Source organism: Camelina sativa, chromosome 11, assembly GCF_030686135.1.
Source record: "Camelina sativa cultivar CO46 ecotype springtype chromosome 11, ASM3068613v1".
Taxonomy (NCBI): domain Eukaryota; kingdom Viridiplantae; phylum Streptophyta; class Magnoliopsida; order Brassicales; family Brassicaceae; genus Camelina; species Camelina sativa.
Genome location: NC_141890.1, coordinates 44,201,703 through 44,224,031, shown reverse-complemented (window position 1 = coordinate 44,224,031; position 22,329 = coordinate 44,201,703). Strand labels below are relative to the sequence as shown.

At 34.9% G+C, this 22,329-nt stretch overlaps 2 protein-coding genes, 2 non-coding genes and 1 pseudogene across 5 annotated transcripts; 1 reads left to right on the top strand and 4 right to left on the bottom strand.

Annotated features, from left to right (window-relative positions):
- The first annotated feature begins 3,314 nt into the window (after positions 1–3,314).
- LOC104725957 (receptor-like protein kinase THESEUS 1 pseudogene) lies at positions 3,315–6,480 on the top strand (annotated as a pseudogene). The gene has a single exon (XR_015573083.1). The product of XR_015573083.1 is annotated as a receptor-like protein kinase THESEUS 1 pseudogene (transcript).
- A 307-nt stretch (positions 6,481–6,787) lies between these two features.
- Positions 6,788–6,860, bottom strand: TRNAF-GAA (transfer RNA phenylalanine (anticodon GAA)). Its single transcript has one exon. It is a non-coding gene; the product is annotated as a tRNA-Phe (tRNA).
- Positions 6,861–7,017: 157 nt separating this feature from the next.
- Positions 7,018–8,438, bottom strand: LOC104725956 (uncharacterized). The gene is made up of 3 exons (XM_010444711.3): positions 8,176–8,438; positions 7,745–8,081; positions 7,018–7,660 (listed from the first exon to the last, which is right to left on the bottom strand). Exons 1-3 carry the CDS (start codon positions 8,396–8,398, stop codon positions 7,207–7,209), a joined length of 1,014 nt encoding a protein of 337 aa, XP_010443013.1. The 5' UTR covers positions 8,399–8,438; the 3' UTR covers positions 7,018–7,206.
- A 1,043-nt stretch (positions 8,439–9,481) lies between these two features.
- TRNAF-GAA (transfer RNA phenylalanine (anticodon GAA)) lies at positions 9,482–9,554 on the bottom strand. The gene has a single exon. It is a non-coding gene; the product is annotated as a tRNA-Phe (tRNA).
- An 11,400-nt stretch (positions 9,555–20,954) lies between these two features.
- Positions 20,955–21,627, bottom strand: LOC147935434 (uncharacterized). The gene is made up of 2 exons (XM_087472981.1): positions 21,314–21,627; positions 20,955–21,258 (listed from the first exon to the last, which is right to left on the bottom strand). Exons 1-2 carry the CDS (start codon positions 21,625–21,627, stop codon positions 20,955–20,957), a joined length of 618 nt encoding a protein of 205 aa, XP_087329107.1.
- Positions 21,628–22,329: the final 702 nt, after the last annotated feature.

Sequence of the window (22,329 nt, the reverse complement as noted above, 5' to 3'; positions counted from 1 at the left end):
CGTTTAAAGAAATTATCAACTTATATATATACAAGTTTTTAATTATTTTTTCTTTTTCAAAAAAAAATTATATACAAACATGTTTTTTTTTGTTAACTCAGAGAATAAATCCCCATATCTATGGAGGGTATCCCACGGATAGGGTCTCCCTAGATATGTAAATTGGCCGTAAGCAATGAGCTCATATCCATGTGGGCAAAGAGATAAAATTGAGTAATTCTGCACTTTGGGAGAATCGATTCTTGGTCTAGACCAATACGGCGACTCTTCCATCAAGACTAGAACCACTAGCCCACCACCTCATGGTTTATATATAAACATGTTTACGCAAAAAGTAACCAAATATCTACATATAATAAATTAACTTCTACGTGAACACTTCCCGTCGTTCCCGACTTGCGCAGTCAATTAAACGATGGATATATTCTGGTTATGTGTTATCGTTTATCACTGTGCTGTATATGCTGTACATGTACAGTTGAATAAACAGTTGTACACATAAGTTGGAATACCGAATACGCGAATATGTCACAGTGATAAACGATAACACATAACCAGAATACATACACTGTTCTAACAACCACAAAAAATAATACTAGAAAGATAGAACATGTCACAGAAAACTTAATTGCTAACAAATTTATTTTAGTGGATACGGATTAAGTGTCTAAATACAAAATAATATGCGAATAGTTTAATTATAAATACTAGAAAGATAGAACATGTCACAGAAAACTTAATTGCTAACAAATTTATTTTAGTGGATACGGATTAAGTGTCTAAATACAAAATAATCTGCGAATAGTTTAATAAATATGCCCTAGAAAAATTTCCAATCAATATATCCTACCAGAATACGTTTGGACGATTGTCTGATTATCATCGAGTTGATACATAATTGATGAATCTTTCAAAGATGGGAATTTGTTTAATTAGATCCTAAAAATTAATTCAACGCGTTAATCTGAATATGATATGAACTTTTGGTGCCATTAAGTCACATTAATTATTAGATAAACAAATCTAAAAAAGTCTTATAAGTTAGTACATACATTAGTCGTCTTCTAAATTCCTGCATTTGAACTTTATAATAATAAGTTAAATTTTTGTTTAAGTAAATAATAAAAGATTCAGCTGTAGGAATCATGTGGGTTTGATATGCGAACGCATGTGCAGGCACATGGTGTGACCTAACGACTTCATCCTCCACTATCATATTATTTGTCTTCGAATATTGCATTTTACTTTTATTGTTTTTCTGCTATAAAATTATATTTTTTGCTTATGATAACGAAATTTTCATGTCGTATTATGATTGGCAAATTCCCCAAATAAATATATAGACTTTATTTACTCCATCATATATATAGCGAGAAGACATATTAACACGTTATATAGACCACAGTCTTTTTCATGTTTGAATATAAGATCTGATAAAGTACGTAATCAAACAAAAAGCTTACCTCACCAAAGAATACACACAAAATTTTAATATATTATTTTTCTATTTATAATAGAATTTAAAATTTTAAAATACAGAAATTGGAGTAACGAAATCATAAACGGAACCACGACAAACTTTTCTAGCTGAAAAACTATATTATTACTATTATTTTAATAAACAAACAACGTGTGACGCGAAATCGTGTTGTTACGTTGTGTGTTTGTTCTCTTCTCTATCAGTGCTACATACATCTTCTATGTGTGTCTGTGTGTGTTCCCAAGTTAAGACAACGTCACAGTTCTGGTTTGGTGTTATGATCATGTATTGTTGTTAGCAAATGCAAACGAAGAAGAGAAGGCACCGTCGGTTGCGGCGCCGCCATCTTTGTCCACTCCCGTCTTCCAAAAGTCGCGTTTTGTGGGATTCTACTTATTTCGAGTTTTGTTGCGATTTGATATTTTTTTAAAGCCAAATTTATTACCTATGCACCACCTGCGGAAGTTGTCAACATGTAAACTATATTAGTATTATAGATTAGGCTGATTAGCATATCTTAGAGCATATTATCGAACTGAACAGAAATCTTCTAATCATTCACATACACCGAATGAGTCACGTAAAAATTACGGAGTTTAGACATATCAAATCTTGTTTAAGAATATCGTTGCATATGTTTTTTTTATCTTGACAAAGCTTATGTAATTGTCTTCGCTTGAGACGTGAAAAATTGGAATATGACTTGACGCAGTGGTGATCGAATGAGTTAATATTTATGCCGTTTGCTGTCTCATGCTTAGCCGATTCCTTAAAAAAATAAGATTAACAATCAACACATATAATCAATACTTTATTTTAAAAATCATATAGTATATATCAACTATCAAGTAACTCATTTAATTTTCTACGCCAATGTAGTTTGGTTTTGAATTAAAAACTGAAACCATGAATAGTTGAGTTGAATTAATTGATTCATTCATCCGATCCATGGTCCTTACTAATAGATTTAGTTGGGAACTTGGCTGGTTAATTTGACATATTCTTAAAGCTCAATAAGTTACTATATAAGTAAATACCTCTACTGCCTCTTGCTACCAATGAATCAAAAGCTCTGTATATTATTTTAGCATCTGCTATTTAATTAACTTAGTGGTTGAAACATACTGAAGACAACTTCTTTACACCATTAATGCAACAAGATCACAATATAGTTAGGTTAGGTTTCCACCGGTTACCACACTTTATTGACAAAAAACCATTGAAATCATATTTTTGTATACGAAATCTAACTTACTAAATATTCCATACTTGATAGTAGTAAATATCACGACTTTGATACTATATAAAGTGTATACAGAGATCAACTGGTTACTTAATCAGTCATTTTGATATGCTTGTTTCCTCATTTTAGTTAAGATAAAAAAATCAGTATTTATCAGATGTACATGCTTTAATCACAGTAATTTTAGTTAGTTGTCCACATACCTATTTTATTATGTAGTTAGTTGAAAATATTCGTATAGAAACGCAAATTAACACCACGAGTTGATTACGATAGGTCGTCCATTAAAAAAAAAAAAACACAAAAATGTTCTCGAAACAATTGTGATTTTTATAAACACTTAAACAGTGACACACAATATATAGTTATTGAAAAAAGACCCTTACAAACCAAAAATACTCAAAATTAACAGCTAATACCCGCCGCGAATTTTTATGCAACCTCATTAGTACAACAGACAAAAGATTAACACCTAACCTAATTAAAAAAAACTTTATAAAGTAAAAGAACTAATCTTATTATTAATTAATTCTTTAATCCTATTCTGTTTTAGTCTATTTAATTAGTCATCTTCTCTCTCTGTGTGTGTAGGCCCTTTTGTGAAGGCTTCCTTTTGAGTTGCTTCTCCTCCTCTCTGTATGTAAGATGACAGCCTAATCAAAACCAACCAGCCTGGAAAGAGCTATTCGATAAAAAAAGAAGAAATTTTTGCAGAAATAACTAAAAGTAACACTTCAAAAAAGTCTCTACCTTTTTCTCTTTTTCTTCTCCCATTTCTTTCCTCACTTGAGTTTGATTGTTTCTTCCCAAAACACACACACATTCTCTTCTCCAATTGGGTGTTCCCTTTAGCCATGTGAATCCAAACCCCAAACCTTCTCTCAATCAAATCTACAGAGCAATCTCCAAAGTTTGATTCTTTTTTTTAGCATTGAGCTTGATTTGTTTCTATTTCTGGGTTCTTTTTAGGGTTCTTACACAACAACAATGGTGTTCACAAAATCATTACTTCTTCTTCTTTTGTTCCTCTCTTGTTATACAACTTCTTCATCTGCCTTATTCAATCCTCCAGACAATTACTTGATCTCTTGTGGCTCATCACAAAACATTACCTTTCAAAACAGAATCTTTGTTCCTGATTCACTCCACTCATCTCTTGTACTCAAAATCGGTAACTCTTCAGTAGCAACATCAGCCGCTTCCAATTCAAGCATTTCGATCTACCAAACCGCTCGTGTTTTCTCCGGTTTAGCTTCTTACAGATTCAAAATCAATTCTTTGGGTCGTCATTGGATCCGTCTTCATTTCTCACCAATCAAGAACTCTACTTGGAACTTACGCTCTGCTTCAATCACTGTTGTCACAGACGACTTCGTGCTCTTGAACGACTTCTCTTTCAAGAACTTCAACGGCTCTTACCTCTTCAAGGAGTACACAGTCAATGTCACTTCAGAGTTCTTGACTTTGAGTTTCATTCCATCAAACGATTCGGTGGTGTTTGTCAACGCGATTGAGATTGTCTCTGTTCCGGATAGTCTTATCCCTGATCAAGCTTTGGCTTTGAATCCTTCAACTCCGTTCAGTGGTCTCTCTCAGCTTGCGTTTGAAACAGTCTACAGGTTAAACATGGGAGGACCATTGTTGACTTCTCAAAACGATACGTTGGGGAGACAATGGGATAACGATGCAGAGTATCTTCATGTGAACAGCTCTGTTCTTGTCGTAACGGCGAATCCTTCTTCGATTAAGTACTCTGCTTCCGTGACTCAAGAAACAGCTCCAAACATGGTTTATGCTACTGCTGATACAATGGGTGAAGCTAATGTAGCGAGTCCTAGTTTTAACGTCACTTGGGTTCTCCCTGTAGACCCAGACTTCAGGTACTTTGTTCGTGTACATTTCTGTGATGTCGTGAGTCAAGCTTTGAACACGCTTGTTTTCAATCTTTATGTGAATGATGATCTTGCTCTTGGAAGTCTTGATCTCTCTACGTTGACTAATGGTCTTAAAGTTCCTTACTTTAAAGATTTTATCTCCAATGGTTCCGTTGAGTCTCCCAATGTTTTAACCGTTAGCGTTGGGCCTGATTCACAAGCAGATATCACTAACGCGACTATGAATGGTTTAGAGGTTTTGAAGATTAGTAATGAAGCTAAGAGCTTAAGTGGTGTTTCTTCGGTTAAGTCACTTGTTCCTGGAGGATCAGATAAAGGAAAGAAGAAAGCTGTGATCATTGGTTCTGCTGTTGGTTCGTTCTTTGTGGTTCTGTTGATTGCAGTTTGTTGCTATTGCTGTTTGGTTGCTTCGAGGAAGAAGCGATCAACGAGTCCTCAAGAAGCTGGTAATGGACATCCATGGTTGCCGTTGCCTTTATATGGACTGTCTCAGACTCTTACCAAATCAACCGCTTCTCACAAGAGTGCTACAGCTAGTTGCATTTCGTTAGCTTCTACGCATCTTGGACGTTGCTTTATGTTTCAAGAAATCATGGATGCTACTAATAAGTTCGATGAGAGCTCGTTGCTTGGTGTTGGTGGATTCGGCAGGGTTTATAAAGGAACTTTAGAAGATGGGACTAAAGTCGCGGTTAAAAGAGGTAATCCAAGATCCGAGCAAGGTATGGCTGAGTTCAGAACCGAGATCGAAATGTTGTCCAAACTCAGACATCGACATCTCGTGTCTTTAATCGGTTACTGTGACGAGAGATCCGAAATGATTCTGGTTTATGAGTACATGGCTAATGGACCGTTGAGGAGTCATCTCTATGGAGCTGATCTTGCTCCATTGTCATGGAAACAAAGACTCGAGATCTGCATTGGTGCAGCGAGAGGATTACATTATCTACACACCGGTGCATCTCAAAGCATTATACATCGTGACGTGAAGACCACGAATATTTTACTCGATGAGAATCTAGTGGCTAAAGTTGCAGACTTTGGACTATCCAAAACTGGCCCTTCACTTGATCAAACCCATGTGAGCACGGCGGTTAAAGGAAGCTTCGGTTATCTCGACCCTGAATACTTCAGGAGACAGCAGTTAACAGAGAAGTCCGACGTGTACTCGTTCGGTGTTGTACTAATGGAAGTTCTATGTTGTAGACCTGCTTTAAACCCGGTGTTACCGAGGGAACAAGTGAACATAGCGGAATGGGCGATGGCCTGGCAGAAGAAGGGTCTGCTCGATCAGATCATGGACAGTAACTTAACAGGGAAAGTGAATCCAGCATCGCTTAAGAAATTTGGAGAAACCGCTGAGAAATGTTTGGCTGAATACGGTGTGGACAGGCCTTCTATGGGAGATGTACTGTGGAACTTGGAGTACGCGTTACAGCTAGAAGAAACATCTTCGGCTTTGATGGAGCCTGATGACAATAGCACAAACCATATTCCAGGGATACCAATGGCGCCAATGGAGCCGTTTGATAACAGTATGAGTATAATTGATAGAGGAGGAGGAGGAGGAGTAAATTCAGGGACAGGTACTGATGATGATGCGGAAGACGCGACTACGAGTGCTGTGTTTTCGCAGCTTGTTCACCCTCGTGGAAGGTAGGAGAAGAAGATAAAAACATATTTGGTGAAAACAACAGAGACAGACATTATTGTTTGTTTTTGAAAAAATTTACAGAAAGAAAAGATATTTATTTGTTGAAGACACTTTTGGGTTGGAAACAACAAAATGATTCATTGTCTGAATTTTTTACGGTGTATTTGTTTTGTAATATAGTGAGTACTGATGTTTTTTTTTTATAAAAGCAATCAAGACTCAGAATGTGATTATATTTTTTAACTAATTCAAGTTTATAAAATTCATTTATCATCAGTTTTCTTTTTTTCCTGTTAAAATTGTTAGAATACTCGATTCAGATTATGAAACTTAATCTTAAGAAAGAAGAGATAAAAGTTAATTTGCAAGAACGACGCCGTTTCATCAGTCTTATTAATTTGCATAGTTTATAGCCATACGATGACGTTTCAATCTTCTGAAAGGATAAAAGTTAAAAGTATGCAGAACGACGCCGTTTCAAGAAAGTTACGTAAAATAGAGAAAAAACAAAATATTGCGGTGAGCGTGGATCGAACACGCGACCTTCAGATCTTCAGTCTGACGCTCTCCCAACTGAGCTATCCCCGCATTTGTTATCTTCTTAGAAAATATGGTACTTAACCAATTTATTCAAACAAAAACCATATTCAATCCAGACACTTCTTTAAGCTAGCTACAAGCTACACATATTGATTCAAACAAATATATTCTCTGCATTCATCATGAACTTATTGACTTAGATTCGTAGATTAAGCAATGTTTATTAGTATTATGTAACAATGATTAGGTTAATACAAAATTAGAGTACATGGTTGATGATACAATACAAATACATTGCAAAGTTACATATTTTTCCTTATAAATTATACTTTGGAAAATCTCCAGTAGAAGCTAGTGCTCTCTGGCATTACTCTTCTTTTAAGATTCTTTTCTTTTACTTCCTGCACACGATACCGTATCCAGAAGATGCTCCACGAGTACAATCCAAAGTTGCATATGCGATCTCTGACTTAACTGAATCAATCTCTGCTTGTGTATCAGAGAAGATGCAAGTTTTACAGTCATTGGAGAGTAGAGAAGAAGTCTTGAAGCTGTCTTCACCACCAACGACTGGCATGGCGACTCCGGCCTTAGCGGGATTCTGGAAATCAGGCTTGTAGGTTCGTCCCAAGATTCCATCTACCTTAGGTGAAAGGTTAAAGAATCTGAACTGAACCTCAAGATGTGCAAAACAGTCATCTGATGGTACTTTGTAGCTGTGGATTCTGTCGTCTTCTTTTGTCACTGGAACCACATTGATCATGATCTCGGCTTTGTCTTTGATTGTCACGATCACGCTGTTTCTCATACTCACTCTCTCGATCTTGATGTCCTTGTTTGGTGAGTACCTAATTTATAAAGAAAACATAAAGAGTTTCAATAATCAACATGTAGTCTAAAAACGAAACTGAGGTTTTGTATCAAATACGAACCAGGTGGAGAGAGTTTCTTCTGGGACAGATAGATCTTGGCCATCAAAAGAGAATTTGAGATGGTCGACTTCATTGTCCCATGAGGCGGTTTTCGCGGCTTCGAGGGAGAATTTGTGGGAGTTGAAGAGGAATCCGAGGGCTTGGATCCATGTGAAGTCTCTGGCACGACCAGCGGGTCTGTGACCAATGAACCTACCATTGATCTGAAGGTCAGAGTCAGAGACGAGGCTAAACTCTTCATTGCTCTTTCCATGGAAGTAGAAGACAATGCCGTCTCCTCCAATGAACCTCGGGTCATAACAAGCTGATCCAGGTCTGTTGCAATTTGGTTTCCTCACTACACGCAAAAACATATGATGGTTTACTGACTCTAAAGTGCACAAAAGACGTGTGTGGGAAACTTTATGATTAAGGAGTAGAAAAAAGCTTACTGCGGCACTGGGATTTGCAGGTGGGTCTATCGCAATCGGCGTAGCAGACTTTGTTCTTGGAGTTCATGGCTGTTGTGCTTGGGCATTCCTCTGGACAGTTAATGTACTTGCGGTAACATCGAGTGTAAGGGTTACTACAATAAACTCCAGCTGCCTTGGCTTGCAAGAAACAAGTTGCAGCCACCAGAGCCGTCACTAGCAAAAGGGTCTTTGAGATCTCCATCTTTGTTTTGATTAGAGAAGGAGAGTTGGTTTGTTTTGATGATGATGATGAGAATTGTTAATTGTGAATTTATAGGAGTGAAAAGTCAAATGCTTGCTTGATAAAGGGGCTATTCTGTTAATAAATTATTGAGATACAAGTTGGAGACTGTGCGCCTTTGGACGAACTTTGCGGCGACACCATCAACGATTGCACTTAACCTTTTTTACTGCTTCGTTTCTAAGTAAAAGTATGACTATTTCTCCAATTTAAGGTATCGGTTTAAGATTAGTTTTTGTAATGACGACTAAATCATAAATCCAAGTATTTTATGTTTAGTACAACGGTAAGACGATATATATGTCAAGAAACTATAAACATCGTAATTTCGATAAATATGAACGAAGTTATTAAAATTGTTAGTAGAGAAAGCAGTGTGATCCACATTTCTCGGTCCTAATAAATAGGACAATGACATTTTTGTTGAGCATGTGTTAAATTATAATTTATAACCTATGACCTGTTACGAATCTTTTCATATTGGTTCATGCATGGTGTTACTCTTATCTTATGTATGATTTTATTCGTGAACAAAGTATCAATTATGTTTTCAGAAAAATTAAAATTCATCTAAAGAATACCAAAAAAAATACATTGTTCTTATGATTTTTTTTTCAAATGTTTTCTTAACCCAGTGAATTTGACTCATAAGTGCTTAGGGCAATATTTTTTAATGTTAAAAAGGTGCACAATTGTTCATACTTCACAGTTCACAGCATCAGACCGAATTGTCAAATAGTGATTTCTCTTAATATCCGAGAGTACTTTAATCATCTTGCAAGAGTTCTTTCACTTTCAAGTATATATTTTTCCTTTTCTTTTGGAAGTGTTGTTGTATATTGCATGTGTAGTGGTTCTATGATAGACGAATAATCATTATTTAAAAATGTGATACAGTATATAAGGAACCTGTACGTAATTGATTGAGAATTTGGTCCTTAACCGGCCATATACATTAAAATAAACTGAGTGAAATACATACGTTCTAAGGTGGTGTCGTTTTGCAAAGGAACTAAAATATAAGAGTAAAAAAACTAACAAAAATGCGGTGAGCGTGGATCGAACACGCGACCTTCAGATCTTCAGTCTGACGCTCTCCCAACTGAGCTATCCCCGCGATGACATTAATACTTACAGAAGCCAATATAGACCAAACATCGCAAAACCCTAGCTATCCAATAAAAACAACAACTCACAAATTTGTTAGTCAGATGCTTCATCATCATAGAAGAGAGACACGACATGAGATATTCTGAAATTTTAGAACAATCAATTGAAAAAAAAAAGGGATTTGATTAATGAATCGAAATTACATCAACTAAACCCAAAGAGAACACTTGAGAAAGACAATGAAGAAACATGGAGAGAGAGAGAGAAAGAATTGCATGAAGAAACAAAAGATCGGTGAAACATATAAGCTTCATCGATAGCAAACTGAAAAACTCAAATGGTCATAAATTTTTTCTTTTCTTTTTTTGAACAAACACGAGCGACCTCTTCATGATCTCTTTTTCTTGGTCAGCCACCTTATTTCACGATCCTTTCCATCATCATCTTCAGGCACCATTGCTTTGTTTCCCCCCTTTGAGATGAGACTGTTTGATTGACCAGAGCCCAAACCATTCTCTTGTAAAGGAAGCAAATCATTACAAAGATTTGTGGACGTTGGATAAGGAGGAGCAAAAGGAGGCACCATGGCTTTGTTCATTTCCATTGGGACGAGAATTCTCGAGTGACTTGATGAGCCCATTCCATTCTCTTGTAAAGGAAGCAAACCATTACAAAGATTGGTGGACGTTGGATAAAGAGGAGCAAAAGGAGGCACCATGGCTTTGGAATCCACTCCCGTTGAGAAGAGACTTTTCGGGTGACTCGAGCCTATTCCATTCCCTTGCAAAGAAAACTGATCATGACAAAGATTGGTGCTTCCAAAAGGAGGAACATATCTTCCTGCAGGGAATGAATCAAACGGGATTCCAGCAACACAATTGAACGGAGGCACACGAGGACACACAGGAGTGAACAGATTCGTTGTTCCTCTTGTAGCATCCCCATCCAACGATGGATTAGTGGTGTTAATAATGCTATTGCTGCTGCCTCCTATGGGCTTAGATGGACCAAGAGTGAGATCAAGATTAATATGATCCTCATCATTTGATAAAGCATATGAAGTAGTATTGCTCCAGTTGATGATGGGATGGTGATGAGGCGGAAACATGGTCGTCTTCATTTTTTCGGCTCCTGGACCAGTAGAAGACAGGTAAGGTCTGCTGCTGCTGCTGCTACCTCCTCCGCTGTACATAAACGGCCCAGAGGACATCCCTCCATAGCTTCCGAAAGGCCAACGATAAGTATCCTTTGAAAGCATTGCCTCGATGAACTTCAGCTGCTTATGGAATTCTCGTTCCTTTTTGTGGGCGTTCTGGTGACCGGCTAGAGCTCGCCGGCATGAGAAATTCTTCATGCAGAACCTACAGCAGTAGATTTTGGTAGCTCTTTCTCTTTGCACAACCTCTAAAACGGATCGAGGCCTCTCAAGGATAGTCCTTTCAGACACAATATCTTGAGGAGGCTTTTGTTCCTGAAGGTTCATGGTCACCTTCTCCTCCTCGGCCACAACGACACTTTTGAGTTTTGATCATGTTTGGGTGGGGAGGAGGAGCTTGTTAAAGACACAAGTGATTGGTTCTCCATAGGTTGTTTTGTAAAAAATTGTCTTATCTCTTTTGTGTTGTGATTTTAGAGGAAAGGGCCGGAGTCACACTCCTATATATATTGATGAGAGGGTTTAACTCATTTAAGGTATGAAATCTCCCAAGGGCAGAAAATATTTAATTGAAACCTTAAAGGTGTCTTTGACTAATTTACAGTTCCCTTTTCTTTTTCTGAGCAAAATAAACCATTTGAAGATATATATATAAAAACATAATCAAAATTTTATTCCTTTTGTCTTTCCAATTAGCTTTGTGTAATCTAATTTTCTTTACTCATTTAAAATATAACCATCAGCCAATGTTACATCATAGATTAGATAATGCATATAAGTATAAAAAACATCATTTAAAAACTCTCTTTTCGTTTTATTTTATTTTAAATATGGTGTTGGCGAGTTTGTTAAATCGACAGTTGAAAACTACCAATTTTGCAATAAATCGAACATTATCGTAAGTATTGAACTGATGTGTTCAAATAAATAACAATTACTAAACCAAGTAAGTGATAACAATATTTAATTGAAACCATAAAGTGACTTTGGAATCTACGGTTTTCTTTAAAAAATACTGGTACCTCTCTGAGTAATCTACAGTTAATTTTTTTTCTTTTTCTGATGCATCTCCAACACAGCAACCCTGTTCTATTTTAGAAGTCAGAATTTTACTATAGAGCAACATTTACTTTAATTATACTATATATTTTACTTTAAAATAGAAAAAATGAAGAGATTGCTCTATATTTAGAGTAACTCTATTCTCATCTCTATTTTTTTACATAATTTTATTTTTAAAGTTACTTTATATTACAGTAAAAACTAAAGATATACATTAGAGATGGTCTGAGCTAAATAAACCATTTGAAGTTAAATATAGAATCCAAATTTTATTGCTTTTGTCCTTCCAGTTGACTTTGTATAATCTGAAGTTTTTACTTATTTCAATTATAACCATCAATGACTCTTATATTATATACGTGATTATTATGCCTACAAGTGTAAAAAATAATTTACAAACTTTCTGTTTCATATTTTTTTTTCTAAAAATGGCGCATCGTGAGTTCGTTAAAACGACCATTGCAAACCGACTCTTCAGTAAATCGATCGTCATTTACGGTAAGTATTTATATGACATATATATTAACTGATATGTTCAAATAAACAACATTAACTAAATCAAGTGATCACAGTATTGTATCTTCTATGTAATGGAGTAACATGTTCTTTTTCACTTATTTTCTAGATATACATACATATATTTGAATAATTGCAAATACAATGAAAATGAAAACAATATATAGACAATTAAATTCAAGTCATAAACATTGTACTTACAAACGCCAGCTAATATTCATCAGCTTTACTACATTTGGTTTTTCTTTCTTATCGTAATTTAATACTGACAAATAGAAATATTATAGTGTTCAATAAAGTACTAGGCGGTATGTGAGTGGTGATAATGCCTAAAACGCAGTCAGAGCATAAACGATTTTTAGGCGGTTTAGACTTCTACAACATTAAACATGTTATATATAATATTATATATAATTATGTAAAAATATATGTTAAAATAATAAATAATAAATCATAAACAAAAGTTAGAAAATACATTTATTTAACTTATATTAACAACATAGAAACGTTTATAATTACATATACAGTTATAAAACTTAATAATTTAAATATATGTAGTTAAAAATTAAAATTATATATATTAAAATATAATTTATGCAATTTTAGATGGTTCAGACGGTTATTTAGGCGTCTGTTGAGCGCCTAGACGGCATCCAGGCAGCCTCTTTCTTGAACACTTTTTTTTAATGTATTTTCATTAATTATGTTGTTTTTTATTTATTACTTTCTATTTTTATTTTGTAACTGGCGAAATACTTGTTTGAGAAAAATATCCACAATCAAAATTTAAAATAATGGTGCATTAATTATTGTCAGATTATCTTTAGTGACCTTATGAAACTATTGGAATGATATCTCCAATATACATTAGTTTATCCATATATAACTAATTGTTTATATCACCGCACAATACGGTTTAATAGGTATTTTATTTTTTATTTGAGGGAAAATTCCAATATTTTCACGACCGGACCGGAAGGTGAACCGGACTACTTTCTGGGTCACCGGATCATCGGTTCAACCAGGTTCGACTGCGGGTCAATTGATTATGATTTGTTTACTATATTAGTATATTTATAGAAATTATATAGTTTTATAAAATACTAAAATAAAAATAATCATACCATAGTTAACAAATTATGAATCTAAAAACAAAAATAAACTAATAAAGTGAATGAACCTTTTGAATCATTTGATTGAATCACATAGGACCAAGCTATATCACTTTTTCCTCGGACTGAACGGTTTGCAGCTGCTATTTCTTCATAGTCTTCTTCAGTTTCCATTACTTGTAAAATACACAACTACTACACAAAAAAAAAAAACGACAGAGTTCAAACATAGTACTATAACAGATTCTTAAGAGATGCACAGCACATGAGGATCGGTTATTTATAATACAAGTATACGACATAATGGATTTCTATATATGTAAACATGATGATGGATTGATGATTAACTATGATAGTTTAAAAAACAGAGCCACAATTAAAAAACAGAGCCACGATCATGAAAAAAGTATTATGTTAATGTTCAAAATCAAGTAATGACGGAGATCAGAGACATAAAAAAATTTAAAATAAAAGAGAACTTGATAACCAACTGTTCGCTAAGCACTACGAGAGATGAGGACTGCGAGAGAAGATGAAGCCAAGCGACGAGAGGTTCTAAAAAACTAAACCCTATATTTGGTTTTAAAAATCAAAGATTCCAAATCGTGGGTTTATAGCGTTTTTTTCTGAGTTTTACCCGTTTTAAGATTTTCGGTTATTAGTAGTGAACCTAAACCGGAGAATTGTTCGGATCGCAGATTAACTGGTCGGACTGGCCGATCCTATCCGGTCGTGAAAACATTGGAAAATTCTAAAAAATGCGCCTTTTGATTACCTCATTGTTTTTCGTTTTGACATCATCACCACATAATATAATAGCTTTATGAAAATCATTTTGACGCAGCCAACATTACAATATTTTTGAAATTCTATTACTGTAAATAACTAAGTAGTTTTCAATAAAAAAAAATTTATACAACATTAAAAAAAAATTTCAAAAAATACATAAGAAACTTTTGTACCACACCACATATCAAAATCAACATATACATAATATCAATTTCTATTGTTCCACATTAGAAAAATGCCGGATGCACACCACAGGAAACGAACTACTCATAAGTGAAAACTACTTAGTTATCCATGGATGTCTTGCTTCTCGTATACAAACAGATCCAATTGATATCTAAAACGAACTAAAATCCAATTGATGTCAAAAACATTAACAGCTCACTCCACATCTAGCATTTAGACAAGTGCTTTCCAAACATTCGAAGGTTTTAAATGAAACGAAATCCTACCAAAAATGCTTGTCAAGACATCTTATAGGGAATTCCTCGGTTCTACCGTGACCCAAAAAGACCATAGAAGTAAATTATGACAAGATCAAAGCAATATAAAATATTTACCGTCAAACATAAAGGTATCATTCCAGTTTCTGATATGATATCAAACGTTGGAAAAAGGTATATTCCCGTTAAATGTCTTCCAACTTCAATTCCTAAAGAAGTATTTTAGAGGTTCCAAGACACTAAATAAGACTCATTTTATATCATTAATGTTCCATCATACTTTAATGTGGAGACATCTCGTAACCAAATCAAAACTATGTTCGGCTGGGAAATGTAACCCTAGATAATGAAGTGAAATCCATTCCTTTCCAGACATAGACGATAGTTGCAAGGACTACTTTCAGGACACTGAGTGTTGAAAACTTCCTTTATCTCATTTGTTTGTCTACCCCGTATGCAAAACGTTGTAGCCTATATTCCATTCCTAAATCGGTTTTGTATCAGTTAATTAGCACTTCGATAACTACACTATAATAACAATAAAAATACATACAAATAACGATAGTTAATGAATAATGATCCTTTCTGTTAAATATATCATGAAAGATGATAGCTTATGTAAAAAATATTGGGAGGTTACAACACTAATAATAAGATGGGAAAGATTCGAATATATATTTTTTTGTCAATTTTTTTCCAAGGCAAACGGTATTAGTTTTCGATATATATACACATTATAAGTTAACAACCAATGAATAGATCTGTGGAAATCCATTGGTCAAGTGGTGAACGGTTTAAAGGTTTTTATATCAGGTCTGGTGTTTTTATTCATAGGCATTGAAAATGAAAGGGATTCGTGAATTAGTCGAAACATGAACAAATCTCAAAACAGAATATTTCAAAGGCAAAGAAAGAAATAAGAAGAGAAAAAACAATTGAATGATAAAAACGAGCTGAACAAAAGCCTCAATAGCTAAGATACCTCTAATCTGAAAGCGAAATACTATTGCTACATATATTATACGTTTATTCAGTGCTATCATACTTGATATACGATATGTTCATATATTTTTCAGTATATTTCACTCTCTCTTAAGTTGACAATAAATACATCAGACATGTTCAAAAGATAACTACACATATAACTAAATAAGTCATTTTTTCAAATTTTACTACACAGTATTGCAAAACCAAACACATTTTTAATGGTTTTATATATTGTCCAACTCTTCTTCAATCTGACGTAGAATATTATATCGTTGTCGTCGACACGCCCTACTTAAATTTCCATTCATGAGACATATTCTTATTTTGTTTCCACTTTGCCAAACCATGTAAAATGCCTTTCACTTTGCTAAAACATGAAAGACAAAGTAAAAGAGATGGCACCATTCGTCCGCCGGCTTGGGAACATGGGTTTTAAGAAGATTGAATCTGAGCAATGGGAATATGGTAGCGATGATTTTGTGATCCTAATCTTCCGCCAGATGCAGTCAGAGCGAGACTTAAGGAGTTGGCCGCCTTGGCTTCTAGGAAGGAACAAGCTGATCACTCTTTTTATGTATAAATTTCTCCTGTTGGTGTGGGTACTTATATAAGTGTTTCCGTTATTAGCATGATTTTCTTCTTTGTATCAAACCCTTAAGTGATGGAATTTGCTATTTTTTAGTGCTCTGTAAACTATGTGTGTTGATCTATTATTTTAATTTGAAACTATGTGTTTGGTCTATTTCAAGTTACGGATGGTATGAACAAGCGATCATGGCGTGGCAGTGCTTAGGCATGGTCTGTCCAAGATTGGTTCTCTGCAGTGCTTAGGCATGGCGTCAAATGCCAGTATCAGTCCTGATCTGGTTAATCTATGCCGGGAAATATTAATGTCTCTCTCTGATAGAGACCTGGCTCCTCGGTAGGTGAGTTTTATTTAGTCAGAATTATTCATATTGTCGGAGAAGTCCTTTTTTCCTGGCCTGAAGTTGTCAATATAGGATAAAATGTGGAAACTAGAATGTGTGATTTTTCGATAGAGGCTGGTAGATAATGTTACTTTATATGCCTTCGTTTTTTATGGTGAATTCCTGTCTCAATCCCAGTGACTTGCATGCAGTGCCGGGCTAGTAAGGGAGATTAAGGGCATTTGCCCTAAGCCACCCAAATATAAAAGAATTAAAAGACCACATTTTTTTCAAAATTAGCTTTAATATTTACTCTTAAATAGTGCTTTAGGACTTTTTCTTTGCAAAAATCATAAAACTAACTTTTATAAAAAATATTTTTGCTTTTTATAATATTAACTCACTAAATCTCATTTTAATGAAAATATTTGAAAAATGGTAATATTTCCTTTTTAATATATTAAAAATATATATTTTCTGAAAAAATAATTATATATACAAGGCCACAATTTTAAAATTTGCCCTAAGCCTCTATTGATATTTGCATGCTTTTTTACTTGTTGTTGTTACGTGGTGGGAATAACTTAAAAGCACTTGCTGGTCAAAAATCAATGACTTAGCTTGACTTTAGAGTAATTAAAGTCCAATTATCTATTTATTGTCTATTTTCTCTAGTTGCAATCAATCTTGAGGGAAAATGCAATAAGGAGATAGAACTTTATTTAACCACATACGTTAATGAATAAACTTGGCTTGGGTTTTGAAGGATTAATCTCTAACCCTTCGTCATGGTTCCAAACACATCTTTCAGTAAGTTAGTAACCATATCAGTTAAGAAATTGTCTCGTATCTATTTGCAGCATGTTGATTGATGTTATCTCATGAAGAGTTTATACATTGATTGAAAAATGTTGAAGAGAAATTGCCTTGTTCGTTTTTCTAAATGCAAGAAAATTTGAGTTGTATGGCTAAAAAAACAAATCACGGAGATTGAATATTACTAGTTTATATATATATATATGAAATCAGAGTCGAGGATTAACAGAGATGATAAAAACCCTAGAAAAATAAAAATAAAAAGTGGAACTTTACTAGCGTATCCACTAATATAAACGACGGGAAGAAAATAAACAGACGAAGTCTTCAAGAAATATATATATATCGATCATGAGCTTAACCTGACCCAGCTGAACTTGAACTGGACTCAGATGGCTCAGAGCTTGAATTTATCATCTCTCCAATCATGTCAAGGACAAGGATATTGACTTCCGAGACAGAGCATACTCATCCCACATACGCTGGAGATGTCTTTTAATTAAAAAAAAAATTAAAAAATTGAGGAAAAAAAGAGACACAAAATTTCGCAGCAGATCCACCGATACACTTTTCTGACCCTGTCTCGCTTATGTGTCATAATATGATTGGTTCAATTTTTTTAAAAATAACTAATTAAATTAGATAATATTATTATATTAAAATATTAATAAAATAAATCTTGAGATTCCAGTTTTAAAAAATCACCAATGGTGATGCCTAAGTCAATTATTTCTTGTAGCTCTGCGGGTCCTACGGTAGGGACGACACCAGTGATCTGATTAACATTAGCAGTAATTCGGTTCATAAGTGTATTACCGCAGTCTATAAAGGCCGCGTGAGCCGCCAGGGGATTCTCCGTGTTCACCACCACTGGATTCGGAGCAGACCTCCGTTAGGGTTGTCAATAATCCAGTCCTGAAATCTACGCAGTATGTTATTTAATTCGTGAACAACTTCTCCCAAATAATCATGCGCCTTCCAGTAATAGCTCATGTTCACAAAAGTTTAGTATAAATTCAAATTTTACATTGCGACAGGGAGTACAAGGCTATAATAACTATATATAAAAAAGTAAGTATAGTTATCATATTTTTGTCTCGTAAATTTTTGGTCAATTTCCCAAGGCAAACAATTGAAAATCTACATTACAAGAGTGTTTTTTTGTCTGTTAAAGGGATTTATATATATTACAAGTTAACAACTAATATATGTGGAGATAATATAATGTCTTTTTAAGTTTTAACAAAAGATTTTATGCAAAATGCACAATCTCTTTAACCTTTGTAAAAAATAAATTTCGCTTACGACTAAAAGGACCATGACTATTGAAAATTGCAGAAATTTTAGAAGACTCATGAGATATAGGAATTGAAATATAGAGGTTTTGATTAATTAATCGAAATTACATTAACCAAGACGCAAAGAGAACAAGGCCCGAAAGACAATGAAGAAACAAAAAGAAAAGGGAAAAACATTGCATGAAGAAAAAGAAAAAAAAAGAGAAGAGGTGAACTTAAGCATCGATAGCGAACTGAAAACTGAAGAACTCAAAGAGACATAAATAGATTACGAGCGGCCTCTTCATGATCTCTTTTTCTTGGTCAGCCACCTTATTTCAAGATCCTTACCATCATCATCTTCAGGCACCATGGCTTTGTTTTCCCCCTTTGAGATGAGACTGTTTGATTGACCAGAACCCCAACCATTCTCTTGTAAAGGAAGCAAACCATTACAAAGATTGGTGGACGTTGGATAAAGAGGAGCAAAAGGAGGCACCATGGCTTTGGAATCCACTCCCGTTGAGAAGAGACTTTTCGGGTGACTCGAGCCTATTCCATTCCCTTGCAAAGAAAACTGATCATGACAAAGATTGGTGCTTCCTGGGAATGAATCAGACGGGTTCCTAGCAACAAAATTGAATGAAGGCACACGAGGAAACACGAGAGTCGTCAGATTCGTTGTTCCTCTAGTAGCATCCCCATCCAACGATGGATTAGTGGTGTTATTAATGCTATTGTTGCTGCCTCCTATGGGCTTAGATGGACCAAGAGTGAGATCAAGATTAATATCCTCATCATTTGAAAAAGCATTTGAAGTATACTTTTTAGGGGTTAAAGGATATCTTGTAGAACTTCTATGGCGGCCAGCAGTATTGCTCCAGTTGATGATGGGATGGTGATGAGGCGGAAGCATGGTCGTCATCAGTGTTTCGGCTCCTGGACCAGTAGAAGACAGGTAAGGTCTACTGCTGCTGCTACCTCCTCCCCCATACATAAACGGCCCAGAGGACATCCCTCCATAGCTGCAGCCAAAAGGCCCAATATAAGTATCCTTTGAAATCATTGCCTCGATGAACTTCAGCTTCTTCTGGAGCTCTCGTTCCTTTTTGTGGGCGTTCTGGTGACCGCCTAAAGCTTGCCGGGATGAGAACTCCTTCATGCAGAACCTACAGCAGTAGAATTTGGTAGCTCTTTCTCTTTGCACAACCTCTAAAACGGAACGAGGCCTCTCAAGGATAGTCCTTTCAGACACAATATCTTGAGGAGGTTTTTGTTCCTGAAGGTTCATGGTCACCTTCTCCTCCTCGGCCACAACGACACTTTTGAGTTTTTGATCATGTTTGGGTGGGGAGGAGGAGCTTGTTAAAGACACAAGTGATTGGTTCTCCATAGGTTGTTTTGTAAAAAATTGTCTTATCTCTTTTGTGTTGTGATTTTAGAGGAAAGGGCCGGAGTCACACTATATATTGATGAGAGGGTTTAACTCATTTAAGGTATGAAATCTCCCAAGGGCAGAAAATATTTAATTGAAACCTTAAAGGTGTCTTTGACTAATTTACAGTTCCCTTTTCTTTTTCTGAGAAAAATAAACCATTTGAAGATATATATATATAAAAATATAATCAAAATTTTATTCCTTTTGTCCTTCCAATTAGCTTTGTGTAATCTGATTTTCTTTACTCGTTTAAAATATAACCATCAGCCAATGTTACATCATAGATTAAATAATGCATATAAGTATAAAAAACATCCTTTTAAAACTCTCTTTTCATTTTATTTTATTTTAAATATGGTGTTGGCGAGTTTATTAAATCGACCGTTGAAAACTACCGATTTTTCAATAAATCGAAGATTATTGTAAGTATTGAACTTATGTGTTCAAATAAATAACAATTACTAAACCAATTAAGTGATAACAATATTTAATTGAAAACGACTTTGGAATCTACAGTTTTTTTTAAAAGATATTGGTACCTCTCTAAGTAATCTACAGTTCATTTTTCTCTGATGCATCTCCAACACCGCAACCCTGCTCTATTTTAGAGGTCAAAATTCTACTATTGAGCAACATTTGCTTTAATTTATTTTAAAATAGAAAAATGATAAGATTGCTCTATATTAAAAGTAACTCTATTCTCACCTTTATTTATTACATAATTTTATTTTTAAAATTACTCTATATTAGAGTAAAAAATAAAGATATACATTAGAGATGATCTGAACAAAATAAACCATTTGAAGCTAAATACATAATCCAAATTTTACTGCTTTTGTCCTTCCAGTTGACTTTGTATAATCTGAAACTTTTACTCATTTCAGTTATAACCATCAATGACTCTTATATTATAGACGTGATTATTATGCCTCCTATGGGATTAGATGGACCAAGAGTGAGATCAAGATTAATATCCTCATCGTTTGAAAAAGCATTTGAAGTATACTTTTTAGGGGTTAAAGGATATCTTGTAGAACTTCTATGGCGGCCAGCAGTATTGCTCCAGTTGAGGATGGAATGGTGATGAGGCGGAAACATGGTCGTCTTCATTTTTTTGGCTCCTCGACCAGTAGAAGACAGGTAAGGTCTACTGCTGCTGCTACCTCCTCCCCCGTACATAAACGGCCCAGAGGACATCTCTCCATAGCTGCAGCCAAAAGGCCCACGATAAGTATCTTTTCAAAGCATTGCCTCTGATGAACTTCAGCTTCTTATGGAGTTCTCGTTCCTTTTTGTGGGCGTTCTGGTGACCGCCTAAAGCTCGCCGGCATGAGAACTCCTTCATGCAGAACCTACAGTAGTAAATTTTGCTAGCTCTTTCTCTTTTCACAACCTCTAAAACGAAACGAGGCCTCTCGAGGATAGTCCTTTCAGACACAATATCTTGAGGAGGCTTTTGTTCCAGAAGGTTCATCGTCACCTTCTCCTCCTCGGCCATAACGATACTTTTGAGTTTTTGATCATGTTTGGGTGGGGAGGAGGAGCTTGCTGAAGACACAGGTGATTGGTTCTCCATAGGTTGTTTTGTAAAAATTTGCCTTATCTCATTTTTGTTGTGATTTAGAGGAAAGGGCCGGAGTTACACTATTTATTGGTGAGAGGGTTTAACTCATTTAAGGTATGAAATCTCCCAAGAGCAAACAATATTTAATTGAAACCGTAAAGGTGTGTCTCTTACTAATTTACAGTTCACTTTTTTTTTCTGAGTAAAATAAACCATTTGAAGATATATCTATAAATATAATCAAAATTTTACTCGTTTTGGCCTTTCAATTGTCTTTGTGTAATCTGATTTTCTTTACTCATTTCAAATATAACCATCAACCAATGTTACATCATAGATTATATAGTGCATATAAGTATAAAGAACATCATTTAAAAACTATCTCTTTTTATATATTTTTTTTCCCAAAATATGGTGCCAATGAATTCGTTAAATCGACCATTGCAAACTATCGACTTTTTAATAAATCGTAGGTTTTAAATATTGAACTGATGTGTTCAAATATATAACAATTACTAAACCAAGTAATCACATTATAAAATTTTCTAATGGAAACTAGGCTAAGTGGTTCTAGCCTTGGTGGAAGAGTCGTCCTGTTGGTCTAGGTCATGGATCGATTTTCCCCAAACGCATAATTACTCAGCTTTATCTCTTTGACCACATGGGTATGAGTCCATTGCTTACAGTCCATTTACATATCTGGGAGACCCTACC